Genomic DNA, 15883 nt, shown 5'->3' on the forward strand with positions numbered 1-15883 from the left:
GGCAGAGAGAGAGGGAGATGCAGAATCCAAAGCAGTCTCCAGGCTCTGAGCTGTCAGCACAGAGCCGGATGTGCAGCTCGAACTCCTGAACCGCGAGATCATGACCTGAGCCAAAATCGGATGCTTAACCAACTAAGCCACCCAGGCGCCCATGTTCATTTTTCTTTTTTGAGAGAGAGAGAGAGAGACTTTCTATTTGAGAGAGAGGGCACAAGTGAGCAAGGGGCAGAGAGAGAGAGAGAGAGAAGTAGGGTTTGTGCTCACGAACTGTGAGATCATGACCTGAGCCAAAGTCAGATACTTAACCGACTGAGCCACCCAGGCGCCCCATGTTTGTTCATTTGTTTTAATTAAACGAACCTTGGGGCGCCTGGGTGGCTCAGTCAGTAAAGTGTCTGACTTTGGCTCAGGTCATGATCTCAGTTTGTGGGTTCGAGCCCTGCATCGAGCTCTGTGCTGACAGCTCAGAGCCTGGAGTCTGCTTTGGATTCTGTGTCTCCCTCTCTCTCTGCCCCTCCCCCACTCATACTCTGTCTCTATCTCTCAAAAATAAATAAACATTAAAAAAATGAGTCTTGATAATTGTATGTACCCTAGTAGCACTCACCTGAAAGAAAATAAAGAACATTCCTTCCCCTCCAGAAAGTCCCCTCCGGTGAGGGTGCACATCCATCAGCAAATACCATTAAAAACCCCTCTTTCTCCACTGCTCCTCTCAATGTCTATCACCCTAGCTGCGTCTGTTGCCAAAAATGCTTTCTTCTCAGTTTCACACTTTTTAAATTTTCTCCCTGAGGCCCAGCCCATTTGGTTTCTCTCTCTCTCTTTCTCCATTTTCCTCAGGTAGAACAATTTGGCCCTGCCTTCTTCAGTTTCTCTCTTCTCCACCCATTGAGGGAATTCTCCACAACAAAGTAGCGACGTGAATGATCTAGAAAACAGGAATCCTTCCCCTTCTAAGGACTCTGTGTGTGTGCGCGCGTGTGTGTGCGTGCACGCGCCTGCTCGAATGTTCATGGGAAGATTTTGATTTAATAACAAAGAGGAAGGACCACCATTATTTTATATTCGTGGCCCCTATACTTTTCCTCTTGTCATGGAACCCGGTGTTCGTTAGAAGCATAGTTTAAGAATCACTGCCTGACAAATATTTCTCAAACTGATGTGTGTCGAGCAACTTTAGACCTGTGGATATAAACAAAGACCATCCAAATGAGAACCAGCAAAGGTGATTTCCTCAGAGCTTGCCGTAACAAGGGAGTCCGCCATCATCATTTGTGTTCGCCAGGGACTCAAAGTCGGGGAAGTGGTCCAACTTGATAGCGTACACAAAGGGCAAATTTCAAGTATTGCCTGATGGGAGGTTGTGGGTATGACAAGGACAACGAGGGTGGACTGACTAGAAGCTGGGCATCCTGTGTGATTGATTAAAGAACATATTTGACTTTCTCCAGTTTGTCCTAAGTTGGGCCAATTGCTATGGAGGTTGTCGTTTGGCTTCCTGGATTGGTTGCTACAGAAATTATGGGTCAGAGTTCTAGTTTGTTTTTTTTTTAATATATATATTTTTTTTTTCGAGAGAGAGAAGGAGAGAGCAGGTGAGAGGCAGAGGGAAGGGGAGAGAGAGAATCCAAAGCAGGCTCCGAGTTGTCAGCGCAGAGCCCGATGTGGGGTTGAACCCACAAACCATGAGGTCACAACCTGAGCCGAAGTCAGAAGCACAACCTACTGAGCCACCCAGGTGCCCCAGAGTTCCATTTTTGTATATCATCTGGCCATTGTCCACTTGTCTATTCAGTCCCTTAAAGCAAAGGATGCATGAGAGAACTAAGAAATCATGGCTGGTCCTCTCTGAACCCTCCAAGCAATGGCCATTCTCTCCTCCTACTCACCTTCTTTTCTTCTCTGATTCCCAACTTGTGACTTCACGTCAACTTTCCAATGCCTAAACCAGATCTAGAAATCTGCCTGGACAGAGTTGAGAAGTATTGAGAATGACGCATGGTGTTGATTTGATGTGAGGAGTTTGAGGAGTTAAGGATCGCTTTAAGGTTGCACCTGGAGCTCCCAGGACGCTCTTGTTACTAACTAGGTAAAACAGGAATCTGGGAGAAATCATCACTTTGTGTGTGTGTGTGTGTGTGTGTGTGTGTGTGTGTGTGTGTGTGTGAGAGAGAGAGAGAGAGAGAGAGAGCGCGCGAAGATGCTGAACTCGGTTTTTTAGGCGTTATATAGTTCTAGATGCCTCCATGAGGATGTTCCTAAGAATCACACATCTGGAAACTGAAATATCACTTTAGAGGTGTGGAGACCAAAACCAGAGATGGTCCTACGTTTCTATGTCAGGGTTGTCGGGGAAGCAGGTGTTCCAGTCTTCTGGTGCGCCACCCAAGTGCACAAGATGAAGGATGGACGATGAGAAGGTTGGATTAGAGGCTGGACCATGTGGGAATCACCAGGATTCTATCGGAGGCAATAACACACCGTGTTGGGCCATTAAAATCAACGTGACAAAGACAGAAATCGTTTGCCAAAGATTTCACAACAGACTCACAGAAATGGAGGTAAATGATTAAAGAATGTAGGTCTCAGAGTTCCTTTCGAATTGTGGTATTTTACCTTCTATTTACAGAGATAAAAGTACACAGAAAAAAGGTTAATATTTAAGCACTTTTCTATTTGCAGCCCTCTTTTTAGTGGAGGAAGCCACTTTGGTGGTGCCTGTGTGAGTCATCCACAATGATTTCTGTGGTGCTCGTCTTGTTCTCGAGTTTTCTCTGCCATGTCGCCACTGCAGGCCGGAGTAAGTACTCTTTGCTTTTGCAAATATAATTAATATATCCAACCCCCTAGTTCGTGACAGGGATCGGTGATGTTAATTTAAATTCTCTTTCGGGTGGATGCCGGGGAGACTGGATTGATACGGATTCTTCGATATTGCCACACTTAAAGCTCCTCCCTGAGATATTCAGGCAATTGAAGTCTCAAAGTATTGACCTATAAAATGGGGATAATGAGAGTACCCTTCAAAGGGCTGTTGAGGAGATGAGATGAGATATTGCCTATACGGAGTATTTGGTACAGAACTTGGCAGAGTTATTATTGACGGCATTAAGTAGTTTTTTCATTTATGGGCTAGCTGAGCTTAAAAATGCAAATGTAGATTTCTTAACTAACTGCTTTGTACTCTATTTCAGCCTGTCCCAAACCAGATGATTTACCGTTTGCCATAGTCGTTCCACTAAAAGCATCCTATGACCCAGGGGAGCAGATAGTCTACTCTTGCCAGCCGGGCTACGTGTCCCGGGGTGGGATGAGGAGGTTTACGTGTCCTCTCACGGGAATTTGGCCCATCAACACTTTGAAGTGTATACGTAAGTCAGTGCCTTCTCTCACATGCTCCCCCCCCCCCCCCCATTGGGATTCTGGACATTTGTGGGGCTAACCTACCTCGTCATGCTCAGGGCACGGTGAGCCAGCAGAGCCGAGGAGTGGAGGGCTGTGAAGAAACAAGAGGGCTCGGGGAGTATGTCCACTGGAGGGGAAACCAAGGGCGATGGGTGCTATTTAGAGAGGAGGAGGTGAGCATAGCCCAGAACTAGAAGAGATGTAAAAAAGAGACCTGCCGGGGGTGCTCGGATGGCTCAGTTGGTTGAGCGTCCGACTTTGGCTCAGGTCATGGGTTCAAGCCCCATGTCAGGCTCCGTGCTGAGGGTGCAGAGCCTGCTTGGGATTCTCTCTCTCCCGTAGTCTCTGCCTCTCCCCTGCTCGCACACACACACACTCTCTCTCGAAATAAATAAACTTAAAAAAAAAAAAAAGAGAGACGTGCTAGGATAAAAGAGAGGGAAACACTGCAGAAGTGATAAAAAAGTGCAGATACCCTGAAATTTAGACAGATGCCAAAGGGACTCATGAAAAAGCAAAAACATGAGGAATCATCAGATTTTTGGACTTTGCCTCAAAATGAAGGCAGATTTAATATATTCATATCATACTTTATAGTAAATATAATTATATAAATAGAATATGATTCTATAACCATAATTTATAATAAATTGTAATATTTTATATAAATATAATATAAACATTTAAGTATAAACTTATTGCTACTGCCTGATGGAGGATGGCTGCGTTTCTTTATTTCTCAGAACATGGTTCTGTGGTTTACGCCAGCATTACTTTTTACAGTCAAATATTGAGCAATTGACCCAATAGAATTTCTGGCAATTTTATGTAGAAATTAAGCAGTAAAAATAACTATATGGACCTATCTGAGCTCTGGTTATTTGGTCGTAGGAACACGACCTTTGTGAAAAATCATTAATTTCATACAAGTGATTTTCATATGCTTTTTAAAATTTTAAGAACATTTTTTAAATGGTTATTTATTTTGAGAGAGAGAGAGAGAGAGAGAGAGAGAGAGAGAGAGAGCATGAGCAGAGGAGGGACAGAGAGAGAGGGAGAGAGAGAATTCCAAGCAGGCTCCATGCTGTCAGCACAAGGCTGACATGGGGCTCGATCTCATAAACCGTGAGATCATGACCTGAGCCACAATCTAGAGTCGGACGTTTAACTAACTGAGCCACCCAGGTGCCCCAATTTTACTATGCTTTTTGACTGAAAAAGGACTAAATGTTATTTTTAATGGAAAACAGTTATAACATTATAGGGGAAATGTTTTATTTAAATCAGCCATAACTCTAAAATAGTAACAATTTTATTTTTTTTCAAGTTACTTTCCACCTATAGTTTTGCATCACTGCAGTGAGTAGGTGCCATTTTGCATTTTTCTGTTTTCGTCAGCATAGCATGAACACTGACTATCATGGTCTTTGTAATTCATATTTTGCTGGCTGCATAAGAGTTCAACTGTTGATTTCTCACAATTAGTCAAATCAGTCACCGGATGGTAAACGTTTAGCCTGTCCAATTTTTGTTATTTGAGGTGCAATGAGCCCCTTTGGGGCATTAGTTATCGTTTAACTAATTTTGCGTAATTTTCTTAGAATAGTTATCAGCAGAGTTATTGGATCAAAGAACAGGAATGAGTGTATATGGTTTTATTTTAATGAAAAATTCTATAAATTAAAATGTACTTTTCTATCTTCAATTTACAGCCAGAGTATGTCCTTTCGCTGGAATCTTAGAAAATGGAGCTGTACGCTACACAACTTTTGAATATCCCAACAGCATCAGTTTTTCTTGCAACACCGGGTAAAGACTTCTAACAGATGTGGAAGAACATTTCTGTGCCCTTAAGCTAAATATCAAGGCATATTTAATTTGTAGCCTTCAGCCTGGACTTGCTGAAAACAAATCGATTTTAGTCCTGCTTTTAACTATACCGCAGTGGTGTTGGGATGGGGTAAGGGGTGGAGAATATAACAGCTAGTAAGATATGAAGTCACTAGTGTATCAAACTTTCCTTCTCCTGATTAATTACTCATCTGAGGAGGTACATTGGAACGATTAAAACTGGATGATAATTCTTTATAATCTCTGAGACAAATCTTGGCATGAAGATTTAAATAGTTTAGGATTTGGACTTGGGCTTTAGTTATGAGCCTGATTTGGTTGACTGACTTGGGAGTCTCCAGAAGGTTCTTTGGAGAAGGTTGGGAGCATGATGATGTAGAACATAGTTCTGTCAATCCTCACATGATAAGTACAGGATCCCCGGCAAGAAAGCACATACGGTCGGTCGTAGAGCTCATTTGCCTTATGAGCAAAGACAGTGGTGTTTGAGCAAAGACAGTGACGTTGTTAATTGCATGTTGTTTGCACATTACAGCAAAGTTTTACTTAGGGTTCTTGTTTGGGATTGGAAATTAAGAAATACTATGTGTGAAAGAGAAATGGACTCCTTTCATCTGAACACCAATTAACTGGGCCTGATGAAAAAGGACCTTGAAACGATTGGCTTTGAGGAGACAATGCTATATTTTCAGTGGAAATGTACTGCGTTGTTTTTACCCATTTGTGTCTGTGGAGTGAATAGTTTTGGAAAATGAATAGTAGCCATAGCTCAGTTTGATTCACTTCTGGGGGTTTGGTTTCTACATGCACACCTACGGAGCACTCTCATTCCTCAGTGAGTCCCCTGCAGCCCTGAGGTGGGAGATTTGATGAACCTCCAGTGAGTGCTGAGCTCCTCAGGGAAACTGCATTACAAAATGGGGAAGCCGTCAGCAGCATTAATCTGAGGCAGTGCTCAGCGGAGAAGACATCTGAGGTGCCATCGATGGATCATTTTACTGCTTGATGGATTACATGTTCTTTTTGCAGGTTTTATCTGAGCGGAGCTAGTTCTGCTAAATGCACTGAGGAGGGAAGATGGAGTGTTGACCTTCCTGTCTGTGCTCGTGAGTCTGTGGGTCCCCCGTTATGGGGAGAGCGATTAGCTGGTGTGCCTGGGACTTTGCTGGTTTTAGCACTGTACCTTCCAAGCCCTGGAAATCCTTCCATCCTGGCTCCATTCGATGGCCGCTCATCCTTCTGGGGAGGGTTCATCTGGATAATCCTCTTATCTCAGAGGATGTAATAACCCCTTTGGACTGACAACAGGGGGGCGTTCTAGTCGTGAACACATTTGTATCCCCCACCTGGTAGAGGCAGGGATACCTGGGTTTACTCATTCTGTCACTATCGCGGTGGTTTGGCAAGAGCTTGGATTTGTGTGGCATTGGTCAATCAGGGACTGCCACCATTTGACTACAAGAACTGGAAACAGTGAGATCAAGCATCTTCCTCCCAGTCTGGAACTTCATTCACTCATGTATTCATTCACCCATTTATGTATTCTATAACCATGTAGTGGGGACCTCATATGTGCCATAGCCGGTTCTCAGCACTGAGGCTACATGGCTAATGGAGACTTCGGTCTGCCCTTAGCAAGCGTGTCTAGCGATGAGGGAGAGATGGAAGCAACCTTAGCAGGGAGCTTAGACTCCATCAAAGGGCCTTGGATCATAGGAGCAGAGTGGGATTCCTTCAAAAAACACTGCTGGTTTGTTCCGGGGACATTCACCCGTGCAACCAGTGTCGGCTCTGGGCATTGCTTACATAGGGAGGGATGCTCTGATGTTCCCTAACTCATGATTCATAGGAGTCCCATCTTTGCCCAGGAGGCCCACGCATTCCAATAACGGTTATGGTTCTTGAACATTCCAGAGAGGTCTGTCCTAGCAAAAGCCAGTGAAAAAGTAAAGCAATTTCAAATAAATGATAGTTTAAGGAAATGTGAACTACCAAAAAAAAAGTGTTTTTTAAGGATAAATTAAGTAGAGTATTTTACTCATTGGTAAGAATCACCATGGTTCTTTTTTTTTTTTAATTTTTTTAAATGTCTTTATTTTTGAGACAGAGAGAGAGACAGACAGACAGACAGACAGAACGTGAGCAGGAGAGGGGTAGAGAGAGAGGGAGACACAGAATCCAAAGGAGGCTCCAGGCTCCGAGCTGTCAGCACAGAGCCCGACGCGAGGCTCAAACTTGTGAACTGTGAGATCATGACCTGCACAGAAATCGAATGCTTAACCAACCGAGCCACCCAGGTGCCCCAGAATCACCACGGTTCTTATAGTTTCCCTCATAAGCAGATTTATATTGATTATGTAAAGTCACTTTTTCTTCTTGGTTGCAAACACGAAGCCTACTTTCGCTGCAGCCTAATCTAAATAAGTGCTTCTCACACTTTATTGTACATGTGAATCACCTGGACATCTTGTTAAAATGCAGATTCCGATTCATGGGTCTGGGGTCAGGTCTGAGCTTCTGGAGTTCTAAGAAGTTTCCAGGCAAAGCCCATGCTGCTGGTTTACGGATCACACTTTGAGCAGCAGGGAGCTAGATAATCCAAATGAAATCACATCCCCGTCTGCACTAACTTCCTTACGTTAGTATAACTCTCCCTGGACTTATTGAAACCCCATCTTAGTCAGGTCAGGATGACAGCCCCTGTGTCTCCACATAAAGCCACTTATGTGAGCTCCATACATACAGAGGGCAAAAGCAGGACATATTCAGTAGGAACAAAGAAACATGAACTAGCAGTGGGACGTCGAAGTCACAAATGACTTTGTACTGAGTGCCATCATCAGCAATTAATGCAGGATGGTCCTCTACCAATTCTGACTTCCAGAAACATCTTCCAAGGCAGCATTTGGATCGAAGACTTATGGAAACATATGCATTGTGTTACTGTCACAGACAATATTGACAAGACTTGGATTGACTTCATTTTTTTTTTTTTTTAGTTTTTTGACTGATACAGACATCTGATTTTCAGATCATATTTTCCTTTTTGACTTCTACAATTGGTTATTTTTACCCTAGCATTTGATCAAATTTTGCATTTTCTCAAGTTAATCTTTGTTTTTTCTTTTTTTCCATTCTGGAAAGAGTATCTTTAAACGACTCAGCTATTTTCATAAAAGTGATTGTTCCTTCTTTTTCCAGCTGTAACCTGCCCTCCACCAGCCATACCTAAGTTTGCAACACTTAGTGTTTATCAGCCATTGGCTGGAAACAACTCCATCTATGGAAACAAGGCCGTCTTTGAATGCTTGCCACACTATGCCATGTTTGGAAATGATACAGTTACCTGCACAGCACACGGAAATTGGACTACATTACCAGAATGCAGAGGTAGGTGCAATGACAAGACAAAATTAGCATGACAGTGTAGAATCCCATTTTTGAAAAGTTTGGAAAATTCCATGATCGTTGAGTGTTTCCGGCGGCCTTTTCCAAGAAATGTTTATTGGCATCCACCATGCGGATAGGTGTTGGGGAGACCAGATGAATGAAACCTGGCTTCTCACCCCAGAAGAGTTATATATAATGCAATGACCTGTCTGAGGCCACCTGGGAGAGCTTCCCAGAGACGTGGAGAATGAGCGGAAGGCATGCCACAGGGCTACAGGATGTGGAAAGTCAGGGAGGTGTGAAACAACAGGGTGTGTGCACGGACAGCTGAATATCATGGTGAGGTTGGTCAAGAGAAGCCAGCGTTATAGTGGGGAGTCCTGGGAGACGAAGGTGAAAAACTGGGCTGTAGTCAGATCGCTACGAGCTTTTATGGTGTCCCTAAATTTAAGAATCTCGAGAATATTCGATTTAAAAAATTGTCAAAATTCTTCCCCTTTTAAATTGACCTATCATTGCTATCTTTGAATTTGTCGACTGCAAACCAAGTAAACAAATTGTAGAGTTTATCATGCCCACCAGGAATTATACTAAGGACTGCTACTTTCTTGGTAGATATTATAGATATCTCTCGAATGATTCAAAACATAAGTGCTTTTTATCATGGGGAACTACTACTACTAATACCTAGCACCTTTTGTGGGACTTAAATCCTGGGCCACATACTGGTCTCATGTTGTACATGTATCACCTCATTTAATTCTCCTGAGTCCTAAGCACTAGGTTCTTTTTTTCTTCTTCAACCTTTCACCTAGATGTATCAACTGTCAGCATGTTGTGACTTTCTCTGTCTCCCTCTCTCTTTCCATAGACAGATGCTTTTTCTTCCTGAACCATCTGAAAATAAAGTGACACATCTTGACATAAATACTTACCCATAATACTTCGGCACGAATGTCCTGAGAACAAGAACATTGTCACTGTTGACAAGACATTTACCGTGTGTTCCGTTATTACCAATAATAACTTGGGCTATTATAATAATATAAACAACAACATTTATGTCATATGCAAATTTCCCCCAACTGACCTGGAAGTGTTTTTTATCCATGTGTTTTGTTTTACGTGGGGTCTCGTCAAGAATCACACGTGCGGTTTAGTCTCCTTCGGTTAAGAATGATCACTTGCCTTTTTAGTTGTCTTTCCTAGACATTTTTCAAGAGTACGGGCTAGTTGCCTTGTAGGATGTTCCATAATCTGAATCTGGTTGATTAGATTCAAGTTAAATGGTTTTGTTAAGATTCTTTGATAATCCTCGACTTAGTCAATTACGACATTGGGGGTCGTAAACCGGCACTTTCCATCTTTTCTTCTATTTTTAATTAGCTTGCGTTCTTCTGTAGACAAGGGCTTTTCTTTTCTTCCTTGGGCTGTTTTTGTTTGTTTGTTTGAAGTATTATTATAGACCCAAGGATTCAAGTGCCAGGAAGCAGCACCATGTTTTTTCTTCACATTTCATGCTGGCTTCTCGTATAGACTGAAGACATTCATAAGAATTAGATTTAACATTTGAAATCCAATAATGGTGTGCTAGTGTGCGTGGAGGGAGTCTTTGTGTTTTAATTTCATGGTTTGTTGATTAAAAGAGACGGACTCTTTTTTTTTTTTCTTTTTTCAAACCCACCCTCTTAGACTGCATGGAGACGAAGTATGGAATAAATAATACCCTGTGATTGTATAAGATCCCAAAGAACTTGGTAGCTCACTGATTTACTTTCAAAGCATTGTTGCTTCTTTTTTTTAATATCTAGGGGCTTGTGAGCTTAAGATAAGAGGGACAGAATTAAGCACATAGAAATTCTATTGCAGCTACAGGAGCACCCAGTGACTCAATGGGGGTAATGGAGACTGGAATGTAACTATTTCATAACCGACAGTCTACTATTTATCATACTAATATGTTTTATTGAATACACTTTTTAGAAGTAAAATGCCCATTCCCATCAAGACCAGACAATGGGTTTGTGAACTACCCTGCAAAACAAACGCTTTATTACAAGGATAAAGCCACCTATGGTTGCCATGATACATATGTCTTGGATGGCCCACAAGAAGTAGAATGTAACAAATCTGGAAACTGGTCCGCTCAGCCAAGTTGTAAAGGTATGAGATACGGGTGTGGTCTTCACACATCTTGAATTTATCCAGTCGATTGCCCTCACTTGCCATTTTTTTGTTCCAATCATTTTCTACTTGTTGCTCAGACTTCCTTCACGGTTATTGGTATGTGAAGGACTTTAGGACTCACAATGGGCACGGGGGAGCTTCGTGCTTAGCAAGCTTGTTTGAGATGAGACTGTGGGAGATAAACAGATCCTTTGCAAGCACTGATCCCATGGTGGAGGATTGTATGGGTTTCCTGCGCGCGTCCTTTTCTGCTTTGTTCGAGTGCAGATTCTGCTCGTCGTTGCAAAAACCAACCACACATTAAAAGCTAGTTCAAGGAAATGAGGGTTTACCATAAATGAGCAACAGGCAATCACGTGGACATTGAAGGTGAGGAAATGGAATACAACTGGTCCTCCTGAGGATTGGAACTGAAAATCAGGCCCCATTGCTACTCTTTCCATATCTCAGTGGCCCTGTGGTCTCTCTCATCTCCATGTGTCCCTGCTTAGTCACCTCAAACCTGGCTGACTCTGGCGGACGTCTCAACCAAAGACTTATCACTAACGGGCGTCTTTTCCTGGAAACGCTGGTTCCTTTTGAACTAGGTGTCTGTCCTTGATCCTGTGTCACGCGTATGCAAAGGACAACCCGGCACTATATTTCTGCGCAGGTTGCTGCGGGGCTGGGCAGCTTGAGCAGAAAAGGAAGTTAGGCACAGCAGGAAAAATGATGTATAATTAGTGTCTTAGGTTGGAGTCCCCTCGAAGCAGAGCCTGAGACAGGGATTCAAGTGGAGATGATTTATTCAGTGAGTGTCTCAGGAGAGAGTGAGGCTGGTGGAATAGAGTAGGGCACTGCTTCTCAAACTTCACTGTGCCCCAGAATCACCGGGGGGCTTGTTTAAACACAGAGTTTCTGATTCAGTAGATATGGGATAGCACCTGAGAATTTGCATTTTTACCAAGTTCCCAAGTGCTGCTGCTGCGGATCCAGAGACGACGTTTTGAACAAACATGTGGTCTCAGCTGGAGTCTAGTTTCAGTTGCATGCTCTTGGGAGCTGCTGGACCATGAATTCTACCCCAGAGTTGATCCCACCAAAAAGCATCGGGACCTGCTTTCTGTATTCCTCTTATCAGTCATCATTGGCTAAAGGCTGTTCCCTCGGTGTGGGGACTGATTTGCTCCCAGGAGAGGTGGCTCCCTTAAGGCTGAGGGCAATTTTTCAGAGAAAGGAGCATCTGTGAGCTGTTATCAGCCAACTCTCCCAGTGGCTGATGGATGGTGGCACTGCCTCAATGAATGGGATCTAAGTGGGACAGTGGAGGTTTATATGAAATGGCAGTATCTGGTGGAAGTCCTTTTTCACTGGAGCTAAAATCTAATGCGTCTGTGTTGACCTTCTTACGTGGCTGCTGCGGGGGGGAGCAAAGGCCATCTTGGAAGCCGTAATTAACGGTTCTGTTAACAAACAACTGCTACCAGCAATGACACTGACACACTCACTAGGAACATTCTTGGAATCTTCTTGTCTTGAGCAACTTGTCTCCGTTGCACTAATCTATTGGTTCAAATGCTGCATTGTTCCCAGAAGGACTAACTGAACTCCTAAGTCTTGATTACAGATATTCTCTCTTTCAGCTTCTTGTAAATTATCTGTTAAAAAAGCTACTGTGCTCTACCAAGGAGAGAGAGTAAAGCTTCAAGAGAAGTTTAAGGATGGAATGCTACATGGTGAAAAAGTTTCTTTCTTCTGCAAAAATAAGGAAAAGAAATGTAGCTATACAGAGGATGCTCAGTGTATAGATGGTACCATTGAAATCCCCAAATGCTTCAAGGGTAAGTCTTACACTGGTACTTTTAGCTGGGATTCCACTTGACCCTCACCATAATAAGTACTTGTATTACATAATGGTTATAAGAAGCCATGTCAGTTTGGCCACTGGATTTTTAAATTTTTTTTTTCAACGTTTATTTATTTTTGGGACAGAGAGAGGCAGAGCATGAACGGGGGAGGGGCAGAGAGAGAGGGAGACACAGAATCGGAAACAGGCTCCAGGCTCTGAGCCATCAGCTCGGATGCGGGGCTCGAACTCACAGACCGCGAGATCATGACCTGGCTGAAGTCGGACGCTTAACCGACTGCGCCACCCAGGCGCCCCTACCACTGGATTTTTAAAAAGAGAGTACGGGCAGGAGGAAAGAGCAGGACGAAGCAATAAAACGATCCTTTCCTCCACTTGCGTTAACATTCTCCTTTCCAATTCTTTCCCTTACAATCCAGGGTCGCAGTTTTAGTCAATGAATGTTGAGGTGAATTATGCAATCTTGTATAATTCCAGATTAAGCTAGAATCATAACAGTAATAACATTGAATGAAATATTGAACACTAACAATATTTACCACCTCTTGTTCCCCGATTACAGAGAACCCACCCCAGTTACAAAGAAACTCATGGTAATGGTAATTGGTATACAGATCTTCTAACATTTTTTTCCCCCCTTTCGTCAGCAATTCCCCGAGTTTGAAAAGTATCCAGTAGAGCAAAGTATTCATTAGAGCAAAAATATTTTAAGGAAGATGAGATTATCTTTGTGTGAGATAAAGAAGTGTATAATGAGCAGGTTTTAGAACGGCCAACCTTTACAGTTTTCAGGGTTAGCGTTTAAATATCTCTGTCACTGTGAAGGAAGAGGCCAGAGGCTGAAGCTATTATCGGCTCCAAATTTAGAAGTGCTCCAAGAATGTTGACAGCCCTATATTGGGCAGGGAAGTTAGAGAAGAGAGGGGTTTGAGAAGTGACCAGCTACAGACGGAGAAGGGAAGGATAACTAGTAAACCAAATCCACTTCGGAGGTTTGATTATCAGAGATATCCATGCCGTGGAGTAAGCTCTCCAACAGTGACAGTTATTCTAATCACAAATAGTCATAAATGCACTGGATAAATTGTTGTTTTTCGAAATATAGCCGAGCCCTGGTGAGATGTGAAATACTGAAATTAACAAAGGACATTAAGCCTAGTGCAAATCAGTACACAAAATATTACAAGAGGATAATTAAAAAAAAAAAAAAAAAACAACAACAAAACACCAAACAGAGCTTTGTTGATGTATTTCTTGGGGCTATTGTCTCTTACAGTGTTCAGACAGATGCCGTGCTGTCAGTGCATGGGAGAATAAATAAAAGGCTGATACAATGTTGTTTTTTTTTCTTTTAATCTTGACTGTCAGAGTTACACAGAACCTTCTATTTTCTCTCTTGGATATGCGTGCCTTATCATCTCCGTGATGTTTTCTGCCATCACTTCAACCTTTAACATAAATGGTTTTATTCACAAAAACATAAATGGCTTTATTCATATAATTAACTTTTTTCCACACGTTTGTGCAACGTATTTGATTTGGCTGAGCTACTTGCCAAATTTAAGAAATGATTGTTCCTCTTAGAATCTTTGTCTTTTCCTTCCCAAACAGAACATAGCTCTCTGGCTTTCTGGAAAACCGATGCATCCGATGTGAAGCCGTGCTAAACGGGTTTACAGAGTCAAAATGAAATGCCACGCTTGTATCGGTGTTTGTCCAAGGAACATAACGGAAGTGGGAAAATAAAGTGACTGAACTTATTGCCTCTGTCACTGCGGCATGGTGGCTGACTTCACTTACGTTAGCTGGGTCAAAAACACAAATACGCGGAACACGGCTAAGAAAGGGAACGTGTACCCGATTATCCAGAAACTCCATTCCCCTCTCCCTCACTGTACTCTCAAATGCTTTCACCTAAGGCAACTGCAGTATTTTTCATAGAATGCTCCAGAGAACCGTCACATGAGCCCTCGGCTCTGCCTGGCGGTCTTAGCGCATTTTTCTAGTTTGTTCACTCCCTTCCTCTCCAACATGGCTACATCTCTTCCAAACCCTCCTCAAACCAACTTCTCTCCCCTCTCTCTCCTGATATTCTTGCTCCTATGTCACCAAGAAAATAGAAGACCTTAGAAAAAAATCTTCCCATGACCAAATCTGTCAACTTAGCCAGGATCTGTACCAGGTTCCTTGCCCTCCATCTTGTTGCCATGGATAAACTCTTGAGTTCCCATCTAAGGGCAAACCTTATTCACTGGACCTCATGTTCCTTCTCCCACTGAAGGACTTTGCCCCTGCCCTGAGCAATATTACATTTTAATTTTTTTTCCATTCTGTTGGACCATTTCTATTAGTATATAAATGCACAGTGATATGACCCATTACAAAAATCCTTCCTGTTGACTGACATCTTCTTCTAGCTACTGCCCCAGGGTCTCTTTATTCCCAGTTTAGAAAAGTCCTGAAAAAAGTTGTTTCTCTTTGCCAGCTCCACAAATATTACCCCTCACTACTCTTGAAATCTATCTCCCAGTAGCTATTTCCTAACTGATGCTTCTTCATCAGGATTTGATCTGCTTCCCTGTGGGGGTGTGGGGGGTGGGGCAGATTTCATCTACAAGAGGTTTCTCTGTTCTTCCTTCTTTCCTTCCCTCCAAGGTGGTCATTCAAAATCTCCACAATCCCATTACTTAGCCTTAAAAAACAATTTTGCTTTTTCTTCCTCAATCCTTTCCTTCTGTATTTATTATTTATGCCTCCCTCTCTCTCTGGATATTAGGGGTTGGGTCTGAGACTGTTGTACCTCCCTTCATAAACCAAAAAGTCCTATTTTAGGATTTTGCTGAACAAAAGAGCCATCCACTCTGGACTTCCTCGCTTAGCACAAAGTTTTAGACCGACTGTCTTCTTTAACTTGCTACATACTAATTTTCAAATGGGCCTCTCCCTCATTCCACCTCACAGGTCTAGGAATGGCAAGACAGCAGTAAAAGTTCTAGAACATCTCCTCCTGCCCTAGACATGATCGCAAGGTTTGCTCCAGAAAAGGAAAGTATATATATATATATATATATATATATATATATATATATATATATTAATTTTTTTAACGTTGTATTTATTTTTGAGACAGAGAGAGACAGAGCATGAGCAGGGGAGGGGCAGAGAGAGAGGGAGACACAGAATCCGAAGCAGGCTCCAGGC

The 15883-nt window shown here is 42.6% G+C and overlaps 1 protein-coding gene across 1 annotated transcript; it reads left to right on the forward strand.

The window, feature by feature from the left end:
- The first annotated feature begins 2739 nt into the window (after positions 1–2739).
- Positions 2740–14371, forward strand: APOH (apolipoprotein H). Its single transcript, XM_047833592.1, has 8 exons — positions 2740–2803; positions 3198–3374; positions 5121–5217; positions 6289–6365; positions 8461–8649; positions 10633–10812; positions 12459–12656; positions 14294–14371. Exons 1-8 carry the CDS (start codon positions 2740–2742, stop codon positions 14347–14349), a joined length of 1038 nt encoding a protein of 345 aa, XP_047689548.1. The 3' UTR covers positions 14350–14371.
- The last annotated feature ends 1512 nt before the right edge of the window (positions 14372–15883 follow it).

This window comes from Prionailurus viverrinus, chromosome E1 (genome assembly GCF_022837055.1).
Source record: "Prionailurus viverrinus isolate Anna chromosome E1, UM_Priviv_1.0, whole genome shotgun sequence".
Taxonomy (NCBI): Eukaryota; Metazoa; Chordata; class Mammalia; order Carnivora; family Felidae; genus Prionailurus; species Prionailurus viverrinus.